Source organism: Cebus imitator, unplaced genomic scaffold (assembly GCF_001604975.1).
Source record: "Cebus imitator isolate Cc_AM_T3 unplaced genomic scaffold, Cebus_imitator-1.0 Scaffold243, whole genome shotgun sequence".
NCBI lineage: Eukaryota > Metazoa > Chordata > Mammalia > Primates > Cebidae > Cebus > Cebus imitator.
In genome coordinates, this window is record NW_016107558.1 from 2,969,686 (window position 1) to 2,993,243 (window position 23,558).

A 23,558-nucleotide genomic window follows, 5' to 3' on the forward strand; every position below is an offset into this window, starting at 1 on the left:
AATGTATAAGCCACTTTATAGATAGGTTGTAAAGAAAAACCAACAGACATTTTGAGCAAACAAGAAAAAGGACGAGGCTCACAGGTGTCTTGAGGAAAAGCATTCCAGGGAGAGCCAATGGCGAGTGCACAGGCCCAGAAAATGCAGAGTTGCTGATGTACACAAATAGCCATGACTGGCACAAATTAGAAAGGGTGAGAGGAAACAAGTTAGAAGAAGTAAACATATTGAGTAGCAAGATAACATTGTGTTTTGTAAGCCTAGTGGAGACTTTGCATTGACTTCTGAATGTGGCAGGGAGCTTTAGGGGTTGCATACGAAACTGTGATCTCATTTCTCTTATTTTCTAAGAGGATTATTTTGGCTGCTCAGTTGAGGAAATGATCGTTGAAAAGGGAGGTTTAGGAAGGGAAGCAGGAAGACCAGTTAGTAAGGGCCTCCAACAATCAGGATAGAAGATAATGGTGTCTTGGAGTGGAAATCATGAAGAACTTATTCTGGGAACATTCTGAAGGCATAGCTGATAGGGGATGTGAGACGATCAATGACTCGTATATCTGGGTGTGGGGAAGGTGAAGTATGGACTTGTTTTTTATGGAAGTGGAGAAGACTGTAGAAGGTGCAGCTTCCTGGGACAACAGTGGGTCTACACACTGATATGTGTTAATTCTAAGAGGTCTCAAAAACATGTTGAATATCCTTAGGATACATGAGTCTGGATTATTTCAGAAGAAGATTCTAGACTGAAGAGATGAATTTGAAGTCATCAGCTGATAGATGATGTTTTCAACCATGAGATTAGAGGTTATTTACTAAGAAAGTTAAGGACAAGGAATATAATGGTAAAACATCACATGACTGAGCAAGAATGAGCAAGGGGATTTAGAAAGGCACAGCCAGGGAGGTGGTAGAAAAACCATGAGGATGAGTCTTCCTGAATCCAAGGAAAGAATGTGTAGCAGAAAGAAAGGGATGACTGATTGTATCAAATATTGCTCACAAATTGAGTAAGGATCCAATGGCTTGCAAGACCATAATTAATGATCTCTCAATTTTGGACTCTACCTCATTTACTGGCTTTTGTTCATTCACACTTGTTCAGCTGTCATTTCAGGTAAAAACACTTTCTTTACTGTCCCATTTGCCTGGAAAGTTTTTCCCCCAAATGACTGACTTCCTCAACTCTTTCAAGTTTTAACTAAAATGTTACCTTCTCAATAAGGCCTCCACTGAAAATTCACCACCCCTGCGACGTTCCTGGAGTTTCTCACATGATTAATTATTCTCTATAGGACGTCTCGCTTCAAAAATACCCTATATTCCATTTATTTATCTAATTAGTATCTATCTCCCTCCATCGGAATACAAAGTACACTAGATTTTTACCTATTATATTCACCGCTAGATCCTAATGTCTACAAGGTAACTGTAGTGGGGTCTCAAAATCATGGGACATAAAATGAATGAGAACTAAGCATTGGATTTAGTAATCAGGAGAACAATGCTCCGCCATGACTGATTTCCATGGGGTGTTGAATACAAGGAGGTGATTACAAGGGATTTAAGATAAAATGATAGGAGGGTAACTGGAGGTGATTATACAACTCTTTTATATAAATATACTATAAAGGCAAGCAATAAATAGGATGGCTGTCAATCAATGTAGAATCAAATGAGGGTATATTTGTTTTTATTTTTATTCTTGTTTGATTATTTTAAGATCTGGATAAAACCATTTGAAAGTTAAAAAAATGATTCAGAAGAGATGAGAGAGAAAAAAACTTTTAGAGTGATAACCTTCTCTCAAAAAAGTGAGGGGGGCTATGATCTAGAATACACCAAATGCTTTGGCCTAAGAAACATGGGCAATTCATCCATAATAAAAAGAGAAAAAGCAGGGATTGTGCACATTGATGCAGACAAGTTATCAGATGAGTAATGAAAATTTATGGAAAAGGACTTCTGATCATTTCTAATTTCTCCCTAAAATACAAAGTAATTTTTAATTCTATGGATAGAAATAATGTTGGAAGTTTGATAAAAAAAAAGGTATGATGTAGTAACCAACCAGGAGATGTAGAATAGTGAATGCTCCAGACTATAAGCCAGCAAATTATGGCTCTCAGGCTAAATATAGGCCCTCAAGTGTTTTTGTAAATAAAGTTTTATTGGAATACAGAATATGTAAATAATGGGCATTTATTTACATATTTCTATTATTGTTCTTGCACTATGAAGGTAGAGTAAGTGGTTGCAACAGAAACCTCATGGCACATAAAATCTCACATATTCTGCCACGTGCAGTTGTTCATACCCATAATCCCAGCTAATGAAATGGCTCACACCTGTAATCTCAGCTACTTGGGAGGCTGAGGCAGGAGGATCACTTGAGCCCAGGAGATTGAGACCAGATTGAGCAACATAGTCAGACCTCCATCTCAAAAAGAAAAGAAAAAATAAAACTTACATTTTTGCTGTTTGGTCATTTACAGTAAAAAGATTGCCAGCCCTGCTCTAGAAAAATGGAGTATGTTTATTGGGCTTCTGAGTGCTCACCTAAACTTAGGTGAGTCTCAGTATGTATTTAACTCCAGCCACATTTTTCTATGCAGGTTCAGGTGTGGAGGAATAGGCAGACACCTGAATTAAATCAAGGTTGGCATCTTACCATGCTTATTTAAGGAAAATAGAGGGTCAAAGGAGCTGAAGATTTGCCAAGGAAGTTTTAGCAATGATGAACTTGCACTGTAAACTAGTTATTGGGGAAATTAAGGACATAAGAAGAGTGAAGAACTGCAGGAGATAAACAGATGTACAATCCTCATCGAGTAAGAAAGCTGGAAACAGCTGATGGAAGTTGGAAATCAGATACCTAAAATTTAGATTATACATGGTTCGCAATTATTAGAAACTGTGAGTTTTTAGGATTTCAGTGGCTGGGTGGGATAGTGTCAAACCCATTGGAGGAGAAGAAACAAAGACCAGCCTCAACCACTGGCTTGTCAAGGTATTTACATTAATATCTGAAATCTCTTCTTGGCTTAGCAGAAACCTCTCTTGTTATTTCAAGCACAAATTTTATACTTCTATAAATCAATAGGTATTCTGTTCAGAGAAATGTGAATGGTACCTGATGATGCTTGCATATTAGGTAGTAGATGTTAAAAACCAAGGGGAAAATTCTTAAGCTTTTTGTGTCAACTTGTATAAACAGCATAACTTAGATGTTATAGATGTGATTTTCATATAATTTGCATTTATCACATTGTTAACTCTAACCTGCTTTGTGTACTACTTACAAGTTATGATCTAGATGGCTTAGAAAACATAATTACTTTTAAATCATGGAGGTGTCATTCAGGAAAATTATTGTCCTGTTAAGTTTCATTCATATGCCAAGGACACTCAGTTCTCACTCAGGATGCTGTATTTCTTTCTCAAAGAACGGATCTCACCCTATGCAAAAATAAAATATTAGTACTAAGAAAGATGAATAATATAGTAATCATGGTGAACATTGTGTAAAGAAAAACAAATGTAGTTTATAACTTGAAAGACAGGGTAACTGTGTAGAATTGCCTAGGTCACTAAGCGTGGACATGGATGGAATGGTATGGAGATAGTACTTCTAGCTTGTATTAAAGTAATTGGCAGACTTATTCATGCATTCCTTTAAATGTTGTTAGTATTTCTTAAAACACACTCCTTGTTTCTGGGAATCCTCTTTATATAAAAGGCCAGGCTGACAATATCTTTCCTTTCGAGAAAAGTGATTAATGGATTAATTAATAGGTAAAAAGGTTTCTATAAAAATTAATAGATATCAGAGTTAAAAAAATTTAAAAGACCAGAAAAAAATTGCTAATTCTCAATGATCATTTACTAGAAAACACAAAATAATTTCATGCGTATTTTTAGTGAATCAATGGGAACACCTTCACTGGCATATCAACTAATATATCAGCCAAAATGGTAATGTTAATTTTTTGTGACAAGTTCTATAAATATTTCAAAGCAAAGAAGTACCAATATTGTCTGGACATACCAAAAAATCTAGAGAGAAAGAAAAAACAATAAATCTGGTGCTTACATACACATAGTATCATAAGTGATATCAAAAATTACCTCTGCTCCATCTTTCCATGCAATAATTTTTGGATTTATCACAGTTGGATTTATCTTCTAATATTATATTTCTATCAGAATGGCTCTCAAGAGACAAAAATAATTTGAAAAAAGTAAAAAAGCAAACATTGCAACACATCTCTAAAGACAAAAATAGTTCTCATTTTTAAAATCAGAGCAGTGTTGTTGGGTAGCTGAATGGGATCAGCTCCTCTGTCAGTGGGTTCCAGGTTCTCGGAGACTAGAGTGTTCTCTTTAGTGTTCTAAAACGTGGACATTGAACACTTGCTCAGGTATCTAGAGCGGAGGGCAGAGAACCCTGAAGAAAACAATATGTGCAGTCTCAATTATTTTTTATATATTTTTTACCTAACAGGCTGTTATTTCTTGGTCTAATTTGGGGTTTCTGTAGATTTTGCTTTAAAATTTTTTTTTTACACATGAACATTACGAGCTTCCAATAACATCACTCTTTTCTTTCTCTCTGTTACTCAAAGAATAATAGCAGAATTAGTTGGATTTACACTTACCAGCTACTTTTCTCCTTTCTATTTTTTAATTTTCCCATTGTTTATTTTTAATATTTTGTTTGGTATTTCCAAATATTGTCTTTAAAAGATTCCGCAGATTAGCAATACAGTGGTCAAAATGATATTATTCTATTTAATATTTTATTTCATGATTCATTTAATAATTAAGAATTGCTTTATTTCATTTTTAAGTTATTTTCAATTTTATATTGCTAACCTGTGATGGATTTTTGTGGTAAAGAGCCAAATAACCTAAAATAATCAAAAAGGTAAAATGTTTCTTGTAAGAAGAAATCCAGGGTTCTGGACCTATTTAAGAAAGTAAAAACATTTATATTTGAGCTAGAAGCATTTTACACAGATTTGCCTACAGAGACTTAAAACTTAATCTTTTATCTGAAAACCTCACAGGAAACCAAACAGAATTTCTTCAAGCTATTATAGTAGAGTTTAAATTTCATGGTGGTCATTATATTTCTGCTAGCAGGTTGCCTAAATGAAATATCTTTTAAAATCACCTGTTTCTATTTAGACTATGGCAAATAAATAAATAAAACAAATATTTACTTGTTCTTTGAAGAAATCTGATATTTTTAAGTTTTAATGTAAAGAATGAAATTATTTACATCCAAATTAGAGCTGACCTACACACATCTTATTCTCAAAGTGAGTAATTTCCTTAGGCATAATGCTAACCTTAAAATTCCCAAAAGGAAATTCCTTGCTTTAATGATAAAATGAGCATTTTTACAAAGAGAAATGGACTTTTTAACTTTTAAAAAATTGTAATAATCTTATAATAACCCATTTTCTGAAAAGAATATATTAAAAAGTTGTTCATATTCATATTGTATAGTATACAATTATTTATTTTGTTGCTGCTCTTATAAGAATTAATAAACACTGGAAATATGAATTATCATTTAATAATAGAAAATAACTTTATTTTCTTAAAAATTACTTTTAGAGACATAATTAAAATACTTTGCCCAGATCTACTTATAATTATTGTAGATATTTCTAACATAAGTCCAGTAATAGATAAGTAGAAACTAATATAATTCCTTAAGCCTTATGAAAATTAGTATTTTTACTGGTAACTATCTTATTATTTTTGAATTGCCATAACTTCTAGTTTGGCCAGAAGAAATCAGATCTAAAACATACAAAGCCTAGAAAATATATATATATATACATTTAAATTTCATTACTCTCACCTTTGTATTTTGAAGCAAACCAAGAAATCATTTTTCTTTCTGAATTGCATTAGGCTTTTTTTTTTCTCTGTTAGTTTGTGAAGTACTAAAGGAAACATAAAACAGCAGAGATCAGACAAGAAAATGGCAGAACTTGGAAAAAGTTATTTTCTAAATAAAATAACCTCCAGAGTTTTTAGTTTCTCTATCTAGAATTCTGATACTGAATATTTATGCAAAGAATTTTCATTGAATTTTGAAGTCTTAGTTCAGCTCAGCTGAAGTAAGAATCTTAAGGGGATGGCATCTATTCCACTTGAAAGGAATTCACACACATAGGAAAGAGGAATAAACAAAACAAAAAAGAAAAAAACAAATACACTGCAGAAGCTAATAATAAGTACACAAAGTACACAAGTGTATTTATTACATTTTGCAAGCACTTTGTTCTACATTTCAAAAACGCCACCATCAAGCTGTTGGCACATTTATGTACAAAACAGATTAATTGTAATGCCTGCTACAAAGCACTCTGTGAAAATACAAACTCTAATACCAGAAATGAAAGCCAAAAGTGTCAACATCATTACATAAGTTGAAAAGACAGTTTTAGAAATCATCACAAACTGTTAAGACACGGAACTGAAACACTATAATATAGAATTTAAAGAAGCCCATTAATACTTTTGCTGAATATCTGTAATACTGCATATATCAGAAAAATGTTGAACCAGTAAGATAATCTAAGCGTAAAAAAAAGGAAGCAAAATGAACCCCAAATTAATTAAATAATACTACAGAATGCATAATCATGCCACAGATAACCCTAGTAATACCCCCTACCTACTACAAGAACTTGTAAAATTACTGATGATGCATGACTAGTCGTTGTACAAAGATTGTTTCACTCAATAAATTTTATTAGAAATGCAGTTACACTGAGAAAGGATTTCACAATGGTCAAATCAGTGCACAATACTACCTAGTTTTATACACTGACAAAAATGTCTTGTCAGGCTACATCATTTTAATAGACACTTTACAGCATTCTTGTAGCATTAGAAATAATCAAAATAAGAGAGTCAAGGTTAAAACAAACACCAAATTTGGTCCAATAATACCGATTGCTTTTTTTAAAACTTCTTTGATACAGGTACTTTTTATAAATGAATATGAATGAATATTCAGTTAAAATGACTTACTTGAAATAAAAACACAAATATATCACTACACTTCCAAACAATACATTCTATAGGGGCCTCTGACCACACTTTAGAAAACACTACAGGTAAACCAACATACATTGGAAGGCTGCAAGCAAAGCTATTATATTAATGGAAGCCTTTTCAAATATATCATACACATTTTAGGAATAGTTTACAGAGGTGCAATCCATTAAAACTTTTAAAGTAGGTAAAACAACTTCCGAGGGGTTAGTGTGCTTATTTGTAATAAACCACCTTCATAAAGGTAATTAATTTTCCACATTAGCATATTAAAAGTTCCAATCCAGCCACTTCTTAAATCACAAAGAGATCATTCTCCAATAGTCTACAGTAGTTATTTCCAAGAAAATTGTCTCTATATACTAAACTTTAAAAGGTAAGCCTGGTGTCACAATCTTAAAAAGGCAACTAGCCATGCATTAGCATTACTGTTTCTACATGCTCACAACATAAACATGAGTAATCTGAGAGAAATACCTTTTAAGAACATCAAGGAAAAGTACAATGTTAACAAAGATAAGAAGCACTTTTTTTTTAAACCTACTCTTACAAATTTAGAAATTGCACCTTAGATTGATGAAAACATGAACCAGGGCCTATAGTAATGCGGCCACTGATCTTCAGACAAGATTTCCATATTTCAAGAGTCATCGTGATGTCATCTCTGTCTATTGTTCATAATGTACAATGGTCCCTTTGAAGGTTACCTGTAGTTAAACTAGTTACCGAAATCACAACTAAAGAGTATAAAAAGCTATTTCTTTTTAAAACATAAGAAATAATGCAAAAGGTGTTATGTATAACACATGGGAAATGGTTAGAAATCAAACAGATCTTTGCATTTGACAATGTTAGTATCTTCAATCTTACAGAACTAGTAAATGAGTTTGAGAAATTTCAAAAAAAAAAAAAAAGGCTGGATAGGAGCTTGTAGAAAAGATCTGATTACATCAATTTAATAAATTGGGAAATTAAGTGCCAAACAACAAAGAATTGTATTCAGGTGATTCATAAGTCACCTTACATATCCTTGATGAGAAGCACTTTCATTTTGTTTTTTAAAGGTTGGATGGTTGGATGGCCCTTAGTTAAACACCAATGCATTCAAATGGTAGGAAGAACACGAAGATGCATTTATGTGTATGCATTGAGCCGCTCTTTGGAGCGAGTAGAATGGATGTCATGAAGCTCTTGCTCTTCCTTCGACTTGATGTCTTCATACTTCTGCATCCGGCAAGCATCTTTCACATAGGCCCAGTTGGCAGACAGAACCATAAGGTAGTGAACCTAATCAAAGACAAAAATAATTTATATCGGAAGTTTGTTCAGTGTCTTCATTACACCTTGCTGTCTGGAAAGAAGTCTTCAAATTTTATGTCTTTACAGGAAATGTTTACATATAAAATGGAACCAAAATTTTGTTAATAATAAAAACAATATAAAATATGTTTTTCACTCCTCCAACTATATCCCACCATATTCTTGGCAGCCTTTTTTTATCTCTTTCTTTTCTTTTTCAATTCTGAAGTAATCCAAAACTAATTATTAATCTTTATAGCCTCGTGTATTGGCACATGCCTGTAGTCCCAGCTATTCCGGAGGCTAAGGCAGGAGAATCGCTTGAACCCGGGAGGCAGAGGTTGCAGTGAGCAGAGATCACGCCATTTTACTTCAGTCTGGGTGACAGAGCGAGACTCCGTTCAGACTGAAACTACTGAGTTTTATTTTTTTTAAATAACCTAATTTGTTTTTTCATAAATGACTCTATGTGGCTTTTTAATGTTCTCAGTTATGGAAAAAATGTAAATTAAGAAACTGATTATTCAGAATGTCACAATGGTATATACATATATGCTACAGAAATAATTTTTACACTTATAGTTCCTAATGAATTGCTGTTTTTGTTAATGGTATCAATAGAGTAATAATATTTCTTTGAGTTTAGCCTTGTTGTTGGCTTACTTGCCCATTGTTTTTCCTACTTTTTTTAATCTGATGAAATAAATGTGTATTACATGAACTTCAAACATTAGAGATAGTTTATCTTCTCCACAAGGAAATCGCTCTGGAGTTCACATTGAAAAAGCAAGCGCCAGAGCTTGGAGGTCTTACCATAGCAATGACTGCTGCCCCAGCTCCAGCAAGTGCCACAATAAACAAGTGGAAGGTCATGTTCAGCTGCAACGGAAACCACAGAGAATCAAAAGGTGTCAGAATTACAGGTAGAAGAGAGGTCAAGATTGCTACTGTCTTATAAACAAGACTTTGTACATCTTAACTAAAAGAAAGCCTGTGATAAATCATCCACTCCATCAGAACAGATTATTACAATATATTTTCCCCTTTAAATCATTTAAATCTTTTCAACTTCATCATTATAATATAAGGTCATTATAGAGATGAGATAATGATTAATAATGCTGGTTTTCATCAGTAATATTACAATTATATAAGGAGGGCTATGGTCTCTTTAAATGTAACTTCATCATGTTTTCAACCTTCATTAAAATTAGATTCTAGAAAATTTGAAATAGTTATAATTTTTATTGAAATATGGAAAGCATATAATTCCTATTTATCTTCTACTTCCCCTGAATAACACAACTACAAGTAAAATTGCCTCTGGAAGAATAAAGGGAAAAGTCATTATAGATTTGGTTTTAATACATTATCCAAATAAAATGAATGCTAAAATTCTGACAAAATTAAAAGCTGTAAAAGCACTCACCTCAGTAGATTCACACATCCTCAAGAAATTCTCAGAAACAGTACAGATTTTCTTTTCCTCTCCAATTGTCACAATTCCTACAATGTGTAGAAAATTACAGTTTAGCAGTGTAAATGTTTTGAAGAGCCAAGAGAAAAAAAATGAAAGTTTTTGCTAATCAAATCTAAGCAAGTTCCATTTTGTCTTGTGTTATAACAGAAAACTTCTTTAGCTTTCATTGTGGATAATAACTGTGCATAGAATTATGAATATAATATGCAAAACTATTTTCCCCTCAAGCAATTTAAGTAATTTCAATCTGAATTCAATTGAATCTCACCCTCAGAATTTCCAGATTCAATTATAGCCAGTTCATTGGTTTGGCCCATTAATGAGATAGTTTAGGCATCACAATTATTTTGGTAACTATGCCCCAGACTGTGCTGAAGTCAGGATCTAAATTTGTTCAGCTAGTGCAATGCTTCTCTTAATCTGCAAAAGCATACTGCCCAAAGGAGTACTTTTCCTTCCCCCAATATTGAAAACAATGCTATTATTAACAGGAAATGAAAAGTTGCTATATCACTTCTATTTACCCCTGTTCCAGTTTGTTCATGGACCAATTATATTAGAATCACCTAGGAAATTGCCAAAAATATGTATTTTTAGACTCTAGCACAAAACTGGTAGATAGGAATCTATGAATATTAGGCCTAGAACACTGCATTTTTAAAACGAGCACAGAGGCAATTCATTGGCATGTCTCTGCATCTCATTTTTAGAGAACAAAGTAACCACATTCATCCTATGATGGCTCTTTAATTTTGTTTTGAGAACTCTTGAAGTGCTAAACACATACAGGCATGAAAACATACGAAGCGCTAAACACATACAGGACATTCTAAAACCAAAGCTTTAGCATTTGCTGCTCTTTATTTAGTTGTTTTTGTTGTTGTTGTTTCATTTTCATGGTTTTTTTGTTTTATTTTGTTTGAGATGGAGTCTCACTCTGTCATCCAGGCTGAAGTACAGTGTTGCCATCTCAGCTAATTGCAATCTCCACCCTCCTGGGTTCAAGCAATTCTTGTGCCTCAGCCTGCAGAGTAGCTGGGATTAAAGGTGCACGCCACCACACCCAGCCAAGTTTTCTATTTTTAGTAGGGACGAGTTTCACCATGTTGGCCAGGCTAGTTTCAAACTCCTGACCTCAAGTGATCTGCCCACCTCAATCTCCCAGAGTACTGGGATTACAGGCATGAGCCATGGTGTCAGGCCTTCTTTATTTAGTTTTAATATGTATTTACATATTCTTAGGTTTATGGGATATCATCAACTCTCCATCTCTTACAGAGCTGCTTCTGTTATTATTTTCGCCCTTGCCAATGGTTTGTGGAATCTGTTTCAGTGTGAAAAAAATCTATTTGTAGTGAACAAATACATAGATCCCTTTCTTCAGCCTTTCCTTTCTGCCAAGATGGTTCCAAGAGGGTGTAAAATTTAAAAGGGTTCTCTCATGAGATTTCCTCCCTAAAATATTTACCATTATTGAAAAAGCTTTTGGGTCAAGGCATTATCTCTTCATAGTAATACATTACAGACTTCATTCTATGGGATATTTATGTTGTGGTTACATTTCCTTATCCATTTCTCAATTCACATTTTCAGCAAAACACCTAGAAAGTGTTAGCCTAAACTTACTACAATTTATTTTCTTTCATTTCTACTTAAACCCCCTCAAGTCAGATTTTGCCCCATCTCCCCTCCTTGGAAATTTTTCTTATACAGATCACTAATGACTTCCAAGGATTAATTCTCAGTTTTCTTCTTCTTGCAAGTTGGCAGTATTAAACACAGTGGATCCCACCTTTTCCTTCATGCTCTCTTTATTTGGCTTCTAAAATCTACAGTCTTCAGTTTCTGCCTTTCTGATCTCATTGGCTCATTCTTCTCACTTCGTTGTCTGTTGCCTCATCTTCTCTCTGACCTCTTAAGTTGGAGCTTCCCACCCTTCACTCCTTAGCCCTCTTTCTTCCATGCATATCTCATTCAGTCCCAGATATTTAAAAATTATCAACAACTCCTAAATCTATGTTGCCATCCCATATCTCTCTTCTCAAATCAGGATTCATATATCCAATTTTTTATCTGACAATTCTATTTGGATTTCTAATAAGTATTTTTTAAAAACTTCTGCAAAACAGAACTTCTGCTCTTCTCCTTTGCTGGCTCCACTCCCAAGCAAACACTTCTCATAGCCTTGTTTATCTTTCTTGATAGCAAATCTTGTCACTGGCTCAGCCAAAAGAAATTCCTCCTTGAATTCTCTTTATTTTCCCCCAAACCCTACATACAATCTATTAAGAAATTATTTTGCCTCTATGTTCAAAATACATCCATAATCAGACCAATTCTTCCCACCTCCCTTGCCATCTCATCTCCTGATCCAAGCCACCAAAACTTCCACTTGGATTACTACAATCATTTGCTAACTGGCTTCCATGCTTCTACCCATTCTACAATCTATTCTTCAAGTAGCAGCCAGAGTAATCCTCTATTAATCAGACCATGCCCTTTCTCTGACAAAATCTGTAATGATTCTCTATGTCCCTCAGAATAAGGCCCCAAATTTACAATGTCCTGTAATGTACTCATCAAGATGGTACATGCCAGGAACTCGTAGACTTCATCTCAATCTTTTGTCCACTCTATTATTCTACTTAGGACTCACTGGCTTCCCTGTTGTTTCCCGAGGAGCCAGGTATCATATTGGCTTGGTAACTTTGCACTGGCACTTCTCTCTGACAAGAAAATTCCCAGAGCTAAGTTTCTCCTGTCCTTTAAAGGACAACTGCTCAGTGACGACTTCCTGGATAATTTTTAAAAATACTATCGTTACAGTAGGTAGTTAGTCAGCATGAATAGAGCAAAAGGGTCCCCCAACTCACCGCCCACTGAGGATATCAGGCCACCATCAGGTGATGGTCAGGCAGTTGTTAACCGTGACTCTAAAATAATAATTGATCATAGCTAGCTTCCAATAAAGAAACACCTGAAGCTGGTGATCCGCAGCTTCCTGATATGAACTCAGGAGTTGGACAAGTGGGCTCAAGCATGCACACTAAGAGGCAAAATGGCAGAGTGTAACGGATATATGACCTTCCTCTAAGGACACTCAAATGATAAGTGACAAACACCTCAAATGAGCATATGCGCAACTCCAGCAAACACACTGCACATGCGGCCCCTCCCAAGTGCTGGCCAGCCACTACACATACAGACAGCCCACCCCAAGGGAGTAATCAGGTGAGAAGTATGCAGGACCCGAGAAGAATGCCGATATATAAAACCACAAGTCAAAAGATCAGACACTTCACTTGATCTCTGAAGTCAGTCACCTGGTCCTTTTCCAAGTGTACTTTATTTTCTTTCATAACTACTGTAAAACTTTTAAATAAACTTCCACTCCTGCTCTGAAACTTGCCCTGGTGTTTCACTCTGCCTTATGCTCCTCAGTTAAATTCTTCCTCCTGAGGAGGCAAGAAGTGAGGTTGCTCAGACCCATATGGATTTGCTGCTGTTAACACCATTACTGAACCTCCAGTATTCCTGATGCTATATGTATATGTGTCTACACACACACACACACACGCAAAGTTTTTGTGATAAGTATACCATATATAACAAATATATTTATAATATATATTAAAGTTAATTGTAGTTTAAAAATCAAGATATGAATACTATGAAGCTCTAGAAGTGAGCATGTGGAAGATGAGCTGCAGGGTAAATTTGAAAGCCTGATTATTTTGTACCTTTGTCTATGAATGGCCAAATTGGTCACACCAAAAATTAAGTAAGTTATTCTAATTTATATCAATTTTTCTAAATGTTGAATATATATATATATTACCTATAGAAAAGTTTTAGCTAAAAGGTGCAGACTGTATTTTCATTTTCTTCAAAGCAATTAGGAGAAGAAGCAAGTTATAAGCAAGGATGGCCGGACAAGATGGCTCATGCCTGTAATCCCAGCACTTTATGAGACTGAGGCAGGTAGATCACCTGAGGTCAGAAGTTTGAGTCCAGCCGAGCCAACATGGTAAAACTTTGTCTCTGCCAAAAATATACAATAATTACCCAGGCATGGTGGCGGACACCTATAATCCTAGCTGCCTGGGAGCCTAAGGCAAGAGAATCACTTGACCACCTATTAGTAGAGACGAGTTTCATCCTGTTGGCCAGGCTAGTTTCAAACTCCTGACCTCAAGTGATCTGCCCACCTCAGTTTAAACCAGGAGGCGGAGGTTGCAGTGAGCTGAGATGGTGCCACTGTACTCCAGCCTGGGCAATAGAGCGAGACTCCATTTCAAAAATAATAATAATAATGATAATAAGCAAAAACTAGTCAAGAGAAGCATCAAGAACTCGGTACAAGGAGAATTGGGGAGAACAGGAAGGACTTAATGCATTAAAGTTGCAGTAACAGGCTTTTTTAGTGCTTCATATTTTTCAAGCTAGCTAAACACAAGTAATATATTTCTGACATTGTAGGAATTGTTTGTGCCTGAAATATGACAACTTCAGAGAAAACGAAGCATAATGTGTGTACACAGTTACTAAGACTTTCATCACCAAGGCAACAAAAGCCTTTGGTCCTCATTGTTGAACACCCACCTATGAGTGAGAACATGTGGTGTTTGATTTTCTGCTCTTGTGTAGGTCTTTGTGCCATACAGATATAAGTCTGAAAGTTTGATTTGATTGCAAATATATAAATGATTTTACATAATATATATAATTTTGAGTATACAAAAAGATAAGCAATTGAAATAATATTTAAAAGTAGCTTCAGAAAATATAATTTTTCTGTGAAAAGCAAATCAATCCTGAAAGATCAGAGACAGTATTAATTCAATTGTAGAATGTATTTGAGCATGAGACTCATCCTCCTACCTTCTCATGCTATCAGATTTTACTATTTTTTGAGATGCTTTCAGTGTAAAACCCTCTGTTGTGGTGGTATTGCTTGAAGTAGCTTTAAGTAATCATTTCTTAAATTACTACTGACTATATTTCATCATGAATATTAATGAGTCAGCAAATGCTTCTGTTATTATAATTATGAGACACTCATGCTTGGTTGCCAATTGTGATGACTAAGCCTAAGTCTGTACACTTGAGGCTACCTAAAATCAGAAACAGGTTTATAATTCATCATTACAAAATTATGTCCAAGGAAAAAAGTCTTTTCCCTTTAATTTTATCATCACATATTTATCTTTTAAAAATCATTAATGTGTACAAATGTAATATAGCTATTTATCTTCATGCTGAAAAACTGAAAATCACAGGACATATTTCAAATAAAATACAGTTTGAACATTAAAAAAAATAATAAAATAAAAAAAAAGAAACCTTTAGTCCTTACGGACAGTTGAAGTATGACTCCAAGGGTTGTAAATCCCTATCAAGAAAATTGTAAATGAGGCTTGGAGGTAAAAGCAGAATGAACAGATACTTAAAACACTCTGACATCTGATAGTATGATAGGAATTAACCCCCTATTATGAAATATAAGTGCTTAAATTTAAAATAATTTATCATTTACGTTGCTAGGTTTAAAGATGATAGAATACTAGTATATCTTCTAGAGACCACCCACCTCCCCTGGCTCTGGGGGATTTTCTCCATTTTCAAAGTCAGCAACAATGGATATTTTCATACCCTTCTCTATAGTCCATCTTCCTCTGACTGACTCCTCTCCTTTGGCCCTATTTTTCATTTCTGAGGACCCTTCTGAATACATTGATGCCACCTGGATAATTCAGGCTAATTACTTTCTTAAGATCAGTTGATTAGCAACCTTAATTCCATCTGTGACTTTATTTTTATTTGTTCGTTTGTTTTGAGATGGAGTCTCACTGTATTGCCCAGGGTGTAGTGCAGTGGTGCAATCTTGGCTCACTGCAACCTCTGTCTCCTGGGTTCAAGTGATTCTCCTGCCTCAGCCTCCCAAGTAGCTGGGACTACAGGTGCATGCCACCATGCCAAGCTAATTTTTTTTTTTGTACTTTTAGTAGAGACAGGGTTTCACCGTGTTAGACAGAATGGTCTCAATCTCCTGACCTCATGATTCTCCCACCTCCACCTCCCACAGTGCTTGGGATTACATGCATGAGCCACCACACCCAGCTCCATCTGTGACTTTAATTTTCCCTTGACATGTCACCTAATATAGGAATACCTACACATAAGATTAGCCTACACAAGAAAAATATAACAAAGATTTTACGAAATGAATTATTGAATTATCTAGCAGAAGTGAATATAGTTCAGTAATTAGCAATGGCACATAGTTAAACATACAAAAGAATTCCCATTAGGAGTATATGTATCTAATTTATATGCAAATATTAAGTGTCTTTTGAATGGGGTAGACCTAGGTCAAAAGTACTATTTATTTCTAGTTTCAACACTATCTTCTGTTAAATCTTGGACAAATAATGTAATATTCCTAGGTCTTGGCTGCCTTCTCTAAAAAAAGTATGATGGGCCAGCTTCATGACATAAGTGTCAAACTTTATATTTTTTGTCATGAAGATTTTTTCTTTCAAAATTGAACAATACTAGCACATGACGCAATTGTTCCTTAAATATTTGTAGAAAATGAAACCAGCCCAACTGTCCCATAGAAATGATATTTGTGGGTTTTTTAACAAATATAGAAATTAACCCCCCCAGTCTTAAAACTTGAAATTTACATTTGTCTCATCTGAGTTCCTTCCTCAGGAAACGCATCTTCAGGCAAGGGACTGAAACTCACCAGATCATCACATCTAAACAATGAGAGGCCAGGCGTTTCATTCACGGTTGCCTCCTTACTCCCCAATTCCTGTCTTACATTCCTTATCCACTACAGTATATGACCCCCCAATTTTAGTGGTTTGGAGACAGATTTGAGATTGATCTCTCATCCACCTCGGCTGCAGCACCTGAAAAAGCCTTCTTCCCTGGCAATACTTTCTGTCTCAGTGACTGGCTTTCTGTGTGGCAAGCAATGTGACTTAGATGGATTCCCTGCTTCCAGCAACAAAAATAGTGTGAGCAAATAATCGAGATGAAATCCTACTGAGAAGTGTTTTATGGAAATAAGATAAAAACAAGCTGCTGTCACTAACACGTGTGGGTGTGCTGAGTAAGAGGTAGAATTGGCCAAAAGTCTAAAAGAAGCCCTACCTACTTTCTCTCTACGGTTGGCTCTTAAGTTTTATCAAATCTTCAGGTTGTAATGGAGGAAAGTTTTTTAAATTTATTGTACTTTAAGTTCTGGGATACATGTGCAGAACGTGCAGGTTTGTTACATAGCTATACACGTGCCATGGTGGTTTGCTGCATCCATCACCCCGTCATCCACATTAGGTATTTCTCCTAATACTATCCCTCCCCTAGCGCCCCCACCCCCAACAGGCCCCAGTGTGTGATGTTCTCCTCCCTGTGTCCACGTGTTCTCATTGTTTAACACCCACTCATGAATGAGAACATGCAGCATTGATTTTCTGTTCTTGTGTCAGTTTGCTGAGAATGATGGTTTCCAGCTTTATTCATGTCCCTGCAAAGCACATGAACTCATCCTTTTTATGGCTGCATAGTATTCCATGATGTATATGTGCCATATTTTCTTTACCCAGTCTACCACTGATGGGTATTTGGGCTGGTTCCAAGTCTTTGCTACTCTGAACAGTGCCACAATAAACATACGGATGCATGTGTCTTTCCTCAAAGATCCAGAAATAGAAATACCATTGGATCCAGCAGTCCCATTACTGGGTATATACCCCAAAGAGGAAAGTTTTAAACCTTGCATCTAGATGACATAATGGGGATCAGTTTTAACATTTCCTCATATAAAGTTATGGGGATAAACATCTAATACATCCAATGTAATTGAATCACGAAGATATCATTGGAGGATAACAAATCATAATGAAAGCATAAAAAATACAATTACAATTATTTCATAATGCATTTTGAAGTACAGAAAATCCTAATATGATATGCTATCTACAAATTCCCCAACGATATCCAGTAATGTTTCTGCCTTCCACTAGAACTGTTTGAAATGCATACATGTATTACGTGCATGGGAATGAATAGTGAGATGCATACTTCCACTACGCAGGTATAATGGCCATTACAGGCTGAGAGTTCAAGGTAGTTTAAATACCTGGTCTCCTCTAAAACAAAAGATAGCATCTATATACAAAGGAGACAACTTTGCAACAAGGGAAATTACTTTAAAGCATATTCTTATCTATTCAATTGTCTTTTTGATGAATATCAGTAAATTTTGAACTGATCCTAATACAATGTTTGAGGAATGGTTCTCTTTTGATGCTTTTTGATAATAATGTGGTTGTATGCATACATTCAGGAGTCTTATCAAGACATATAATCTGGAGGGCAAATAAATACTATACATCAATAGATTTTTGTATTAAGAGCTAAACAGAAAGTCTTAATACCTTATATAAAGGCTGCATAACATCTGAAAAGTGCCTCCTCTTTCACATCCACAGAAGAAAACGAACATTTGGATAAATCTTGATAACTATGTTGTAAACATTAATACACCTCAAAGAATAATTTTATCCACATATATATGCTTTGTGTAATATGGAAACAAATAATATAGCACATTAAAAAAAAGCAATCAGGGTTATGAACTAATGAAACTGAAATAAGGTTTTTGACTTTGAGTTGATGCCATAATGGGATGAAATGTTTGGAAGTTGGGATAGGGTGAATGCATTCCACACAAGAAATAGATGTTTATCTTTGGCGGCCAGAGGGTTGACTGCAGTAGGCAGAAAACAGCCTCCCAAAGATGTTCACATCTTTAACTCTGGAACCTGTACCTGTGTTGGAGTATGCCATGAAGGGGCGTTAAGCTTGCAGAAGAATAGTCAGGGAGATGCAATTTTGCTGGCTTTGACAGAAAATGAACTGCTACCATGATAAAGTAAAGATGTAGAAAAAACTAAAAAAGTTTGGGGAATAAAAAATGACCTTGGCTTTCAATATTGTATTTGTCTCGTATTGCTGCTGTAACAGATTGTCACAAATGTGGTGGCTTCAAGCAACACAAAGTTGTCTCTCACAGTCCTAGAAGACAAAACTAAAAGAAAAGATTCTTCAGGGCTGCATTTCCCTGGACGCTCTAGAAGCAGAAGCAGTTTCCTTTCCTGTTCCAGCTTCTGCAGGCCACCCACATGTCTTGGCTCTCGGCCCCTTTTCTCCATCTTTAAAGCCAGCAACACTGCATCTTTTCTGCCTTTTCTTCTGTAGTCCCTCTCTCTCTGACTGACTCTTCTCTGCTGACTCTCTCTTCCACTTTGACGGACCCTTGTGATTACACTGGGCCCATCTGGCTAATCCAGGATAATCTCCCCATTTTAATCAGTTGACTAACAACCCTAATTCCCCATTGACAAGTAATCTAACATATGTATATGTTTCAGGAATCAGAATGTGTATATCTTTGAGGATCCTTTATTCTGTCTTCTTAATAGACTAATGGTTTACTTAAGATTACAGTTAAAAAAAAAAGCTCCTTTCCTAAAAAATGTGTTTGAAAAGCTGTGGAGTAGAAAAGAATTGTGCCGAGATTCAGGACACTCACCTTTCTATTCCAGCACGGCCTGCTGCTGGGTAGCTATATCCCTGGAAAATTATTTCATTTCTTAGAGCTCCATTTCTTTGAGACCAGACAGCTGGACTGGTGATAAATGAAGTCAATTTATAAAATTCTATGACTCTATGACATATTCTGTGCTTACTGTCATAAGGAATTTTATATACTCAGTGGTATAAGTCTCAATACTTTAAGTGAAATTAGGTTCATTAGGGGATCACAAGCACTTGAGTGCATTGAGAACTAACAAGTTTTTTTTTTTCTTTTTAAAGCTGAAAATATTAAGAGGGTCTATTTATCTTTTACAAAGGATTATTTTTTCTCTCTTTTAGAAAGCAGACTTGGGAAATTTTAAAATATTATTTTTCTAGAGTCTCCCAATACTTTTTCAGTTTAAAATCTGGTTTGTTAATACCGAAGACCTTATAATCACCTACTTAACTATTTGCATTTAGTATAAGAAATGAAATGTTTCTAATCAGAGCATGCTAATCTCTCATGTATTTCTGAATATAAACAAGCACAGTAAAGAGAATCTGACCCTCCATGTATTCCAGTGGTAACACCTTCTTAAGATAAACTGAAGCTTTGAGAGTAGGGTTAACAGATTAACAGTAGAAACAATCTCAATGTGCCTTAGTTAAACTTGAATTTCAGATAAAGAACATATCATTTTAGTATAACTATATGCCATACAATATTTGGTACCATACTTGTCATAAAAAAATACAGCTTGTTTATCTAAAATTCAAATTTAACTGGGTGCCCTGTATTTTGCTCTGGCAATCCTGCTTGAGAGGCTAATCACATATTTCCCAAATTTAACTTTTAGGATCAGCAGAATAAAAGGAAGACTTCGATGACAAAGGGCTGAACGCAGAGCCACGGTTTTTTGAGCAGTTGTTCTATCGTGACCACTAGCAGCATTTGCTGTGAGCTCCTTTTCTGATATTTATAAGGGATTTGATTTTGAGAGTAAAGTCTCCCCAATGTCCGTATTCCCTCTCACCAAGAACTTCATCCATAAAGCATGTCTTTCTGCTTTTCCCCGTACCCATGTACATATGAGCATTATTATTACATAATATTTTAGCCTTAAATAAAATTAACCAACGAGAACTGCTGACTTGTTTGGCACTCTTTGATTTCGTTATTTATTTATTTATTTTGAGATGGAGTCTCGCCCTGTCACCTGGTCTGGAGTGCAGTGGCACCATCTCGGCTCACTACAACCTCTGCCTCCTGGGTTCAAGCAATTCTCCTGCCTCAGTCTCCCGAGTAGCTGGGATTACAGGCAAGTGCCACCATGCCCGAGTAACTTTTGTATTTTTGGTAGAGACAAGATTTCACCAAGTTGGCCAGGCTGGTCTCAAATTCCTGACTTTAGGTGATCTGCCTGCCTCGGCCTCCCAAACTGTTGGGATTACAGGCATGAGTCCCTGAGCCCACCTGATTTCATTGTTATTAAATGCAAACTAGCGTAGTGTACTGGATTACATCAGAGGGGGGCTGAAGGCTTCATCTGCTAGGGTGTGAGCCACTGTTCTGAACACACAGCTAGTTAGCTACCCCACAATCTACTTAGAGCATACCCATAAAACCACAAGCCCTTCATACCCCTGCTAGTGAAATGTTTCCTGCTTTTTCGGAAGAACGAGAAAACATCATTAGAGAAAAACACTCAGTGTCCCCAAGTGCCAGTAGATTGGCTTTTAATGTCTGTTCAGAGAAAATATAATCCATTTGCAAATGTGGATTTGCATGTCTTTTATAAATTCTGTAGCTCCCATAATGTTACACATGACAACACAGAATCTCAAATTGTCTAACTGAGATTACACTCTACCTTTCCTCTTCCAGCTCAGTACTAAGTTTTAATATGAGAGGCAGTTGACTTATGAGCGAGAACAAAGCCTCTGATTCAACCTGCATTGCCCATGTTTGAATCCTAGCTCTGTCAGCTGCTAGCTGTATAACCTTGGATAAGTCACTGAACAACCTCACTGTGCCTCAGTTTTGTCATCTACAAAAGAAGAAAACAGTATTGCCCACCATTCAGAGTCATGAGAATCAAACAATGTGACACGTGTAAAATACTTAGAATAGGGTCTATACATGGTAAACCCATATATATAAGAGTATTATTATTACATGAGATTTTAGCCCTAGATGAAAACAACCAAAGTAGATTGCTGATTTATTTAGCGTTCTTTGTTATTGTTATTATTAAATGCTAGCTAAGATGCCGACCTCCCATTTCAGAAGACAATGAATTGCGTCCTTCTTAGGTGATCTTTATAGTAGATTTGATATTTTGTTCAGTTTATCATGGCAGAATGAAAGTAGAATGCAGACATCATATTGAGTTTAGAAAAGAGCAAAGGAATCAAGAAAAGGAAACCACACTTCTAACCTGCCAACACCAGGAAACGTGATCTGACATCCTGGTCAATATACATGTGTATAAGTTGCCACATTAACATCCATTCAACCTTTATTTTCTACTTTAAATTTAAAGGGAATAGTCTTAGCAGTAATACTCTGATAAATGTATCTCTGTGGTAGAAGAGGTCCTGATAGTTCCAAGTGATATGTAATATTTTAGAGGCACTTTTGTAAGTAACACAATATGGGTTGGTGTTTTACAGTTAAGAGATCCAATATCCACCTACCAAACTGACGAAGGTCCAAGCAGAGATTTGCTCCCTCCACTAATGTGGTGTTCCGGCAGATGGTCCACAGATTAAAATACATGTAAACTGGCAGTGAGGTGAAAGCTGTGACTCCCAGCCAGGCCAACATGAACAGGTATGTCAGCATAATGAACTGCAAAAGAGAAAAAAATGGAGAGAGAACATAATCTACCAAAGAAGATGAATTTTGTGTTTAATCTGCAAAGCTCCATATAGAAGGTTTATAGGGATACAGTCCCTAAGTCAATATCAGAACACTGTTGATTTGCAGCACAGGAGGTTGAGAAATAGTGTGTATAATGGGTTAAGTGAATAAACCTGATGGAAAATCATATCTTGTCAGAGGTTCTGATGTACAAAAAAAAAAAAAAAAAAGTAATCCTTCTGCATTATAATGCCTTCTTATCCATGTATTTAACTTTAAAATCTCATCACAGATTATTTTTAAAACTTTAGAAAATATTCCTGGGTATTTAGAAAGTATTCACTTTGCAAAGGGAATTTGGGAGAATTAAAAGTCTGTCAATAAATTTATGTAGGAATAAACTGTCACCATGTCATGTCATAAATATTTAAGCTATTTAGCCATGTTTACAATGAACAAATATGGTAACTCTCAATTCACATTAGTATATAATATTAGTGTGTATTCCTCTTTTAAAAAATTTTTATAAACTTGTCTGTTTTGTTTTATGCATGTTAATTTTACCTTTTATGTATATAGTAAAATATTATTTTAATTTTGAAAATAAAGTTTTAAAAATACATTTCAGAAATGTTTTAAATATTTATATAGTGTATAATAGGTGTTCATGTATCCTATATAAAAATGAATAAAATGCTTAGTTTAAGTATGGATTTATATGAAGTTTTAGTTCACACATGGTATAAATGCTGAATAAAAGGACATGTTGATGTATTAGTGGATGAATAGTAGGCATTAGATAGAAAAATATCTGAAATATAGCCCCTGGACACCAAAAGCTACATTTCTATAGATACATGGTTCTTCTGAAATTCAGAAGCACACTTTGATCAAAGACTGGAATTGATTCAGTACATGTATTGATCGACTTACGACCTATGCAACTTACAACCATTCGACTTTACGACCACAATCGCTGGCCACGACTGCTCCGCGTCTGGCAGCTCAAACGTTGCCCAGCCAATAAAATGTTTCGTACATGTTTATATATTTTGATATGTTTTGCAATTGGGAAAATGTTTCCCATGGTATTTTTTACACCTGTATTTTGTATTTGTGTATGCACCTGTATTTTGTAATTTTATATGTTTTGCAAATATTAAACCAGTTGTACTCGTAATGCAGTGTTTTACTTAAACCTGACAAATGTAAAAATAAGAAACAAAATGGTGTAGAGATGATACA

At 35.3% G+C, this 23,558-nt stretch overlaps 1 protein-coding gene across 3 annotated transcripts in view; it reads right to left on the reverse strand.

Annotated features, from left to right (window-relative positions):
* Positions 1-6,242: 6,242 nt before the first annotated feature.
* The window catches only part of GPM6A (glycoprotein M6A), a 375,929-nt gene continuing 358,613 nt past the window's right edge, over positions 6,243-23,558 (reverse strand). For 2 of the 3 annotated variants that reach the window (XM_037727886.1, XM_017498544.1), the window contains exons 4-7: positions 22,148-22,301; positions 9,806-9,882; positions 9,190-9,255; positions 6,249-8,364 (exon numbers count right to left, since the gene is read on the reverse strand). In XM_037727886.1, the coding sequence (XP_037583814.1) occupies positions 8,212-8,364; positions 9,190-9,255; positions 9,806-9,882; positions 22,148-22,301 (450 nt within the window). In that variant the 3' untranslated portion in view covers positions 6,249-8,211. Of the gene's footprint in view, positions 8,365-9,189; positions 9,256-9,805; positions 9,883-22,147; positions 22,302-23,558 lie in introns of all 3 variants that reach the window. The other variant, XM_017498542.1, reaches the window with a different exon arrangement.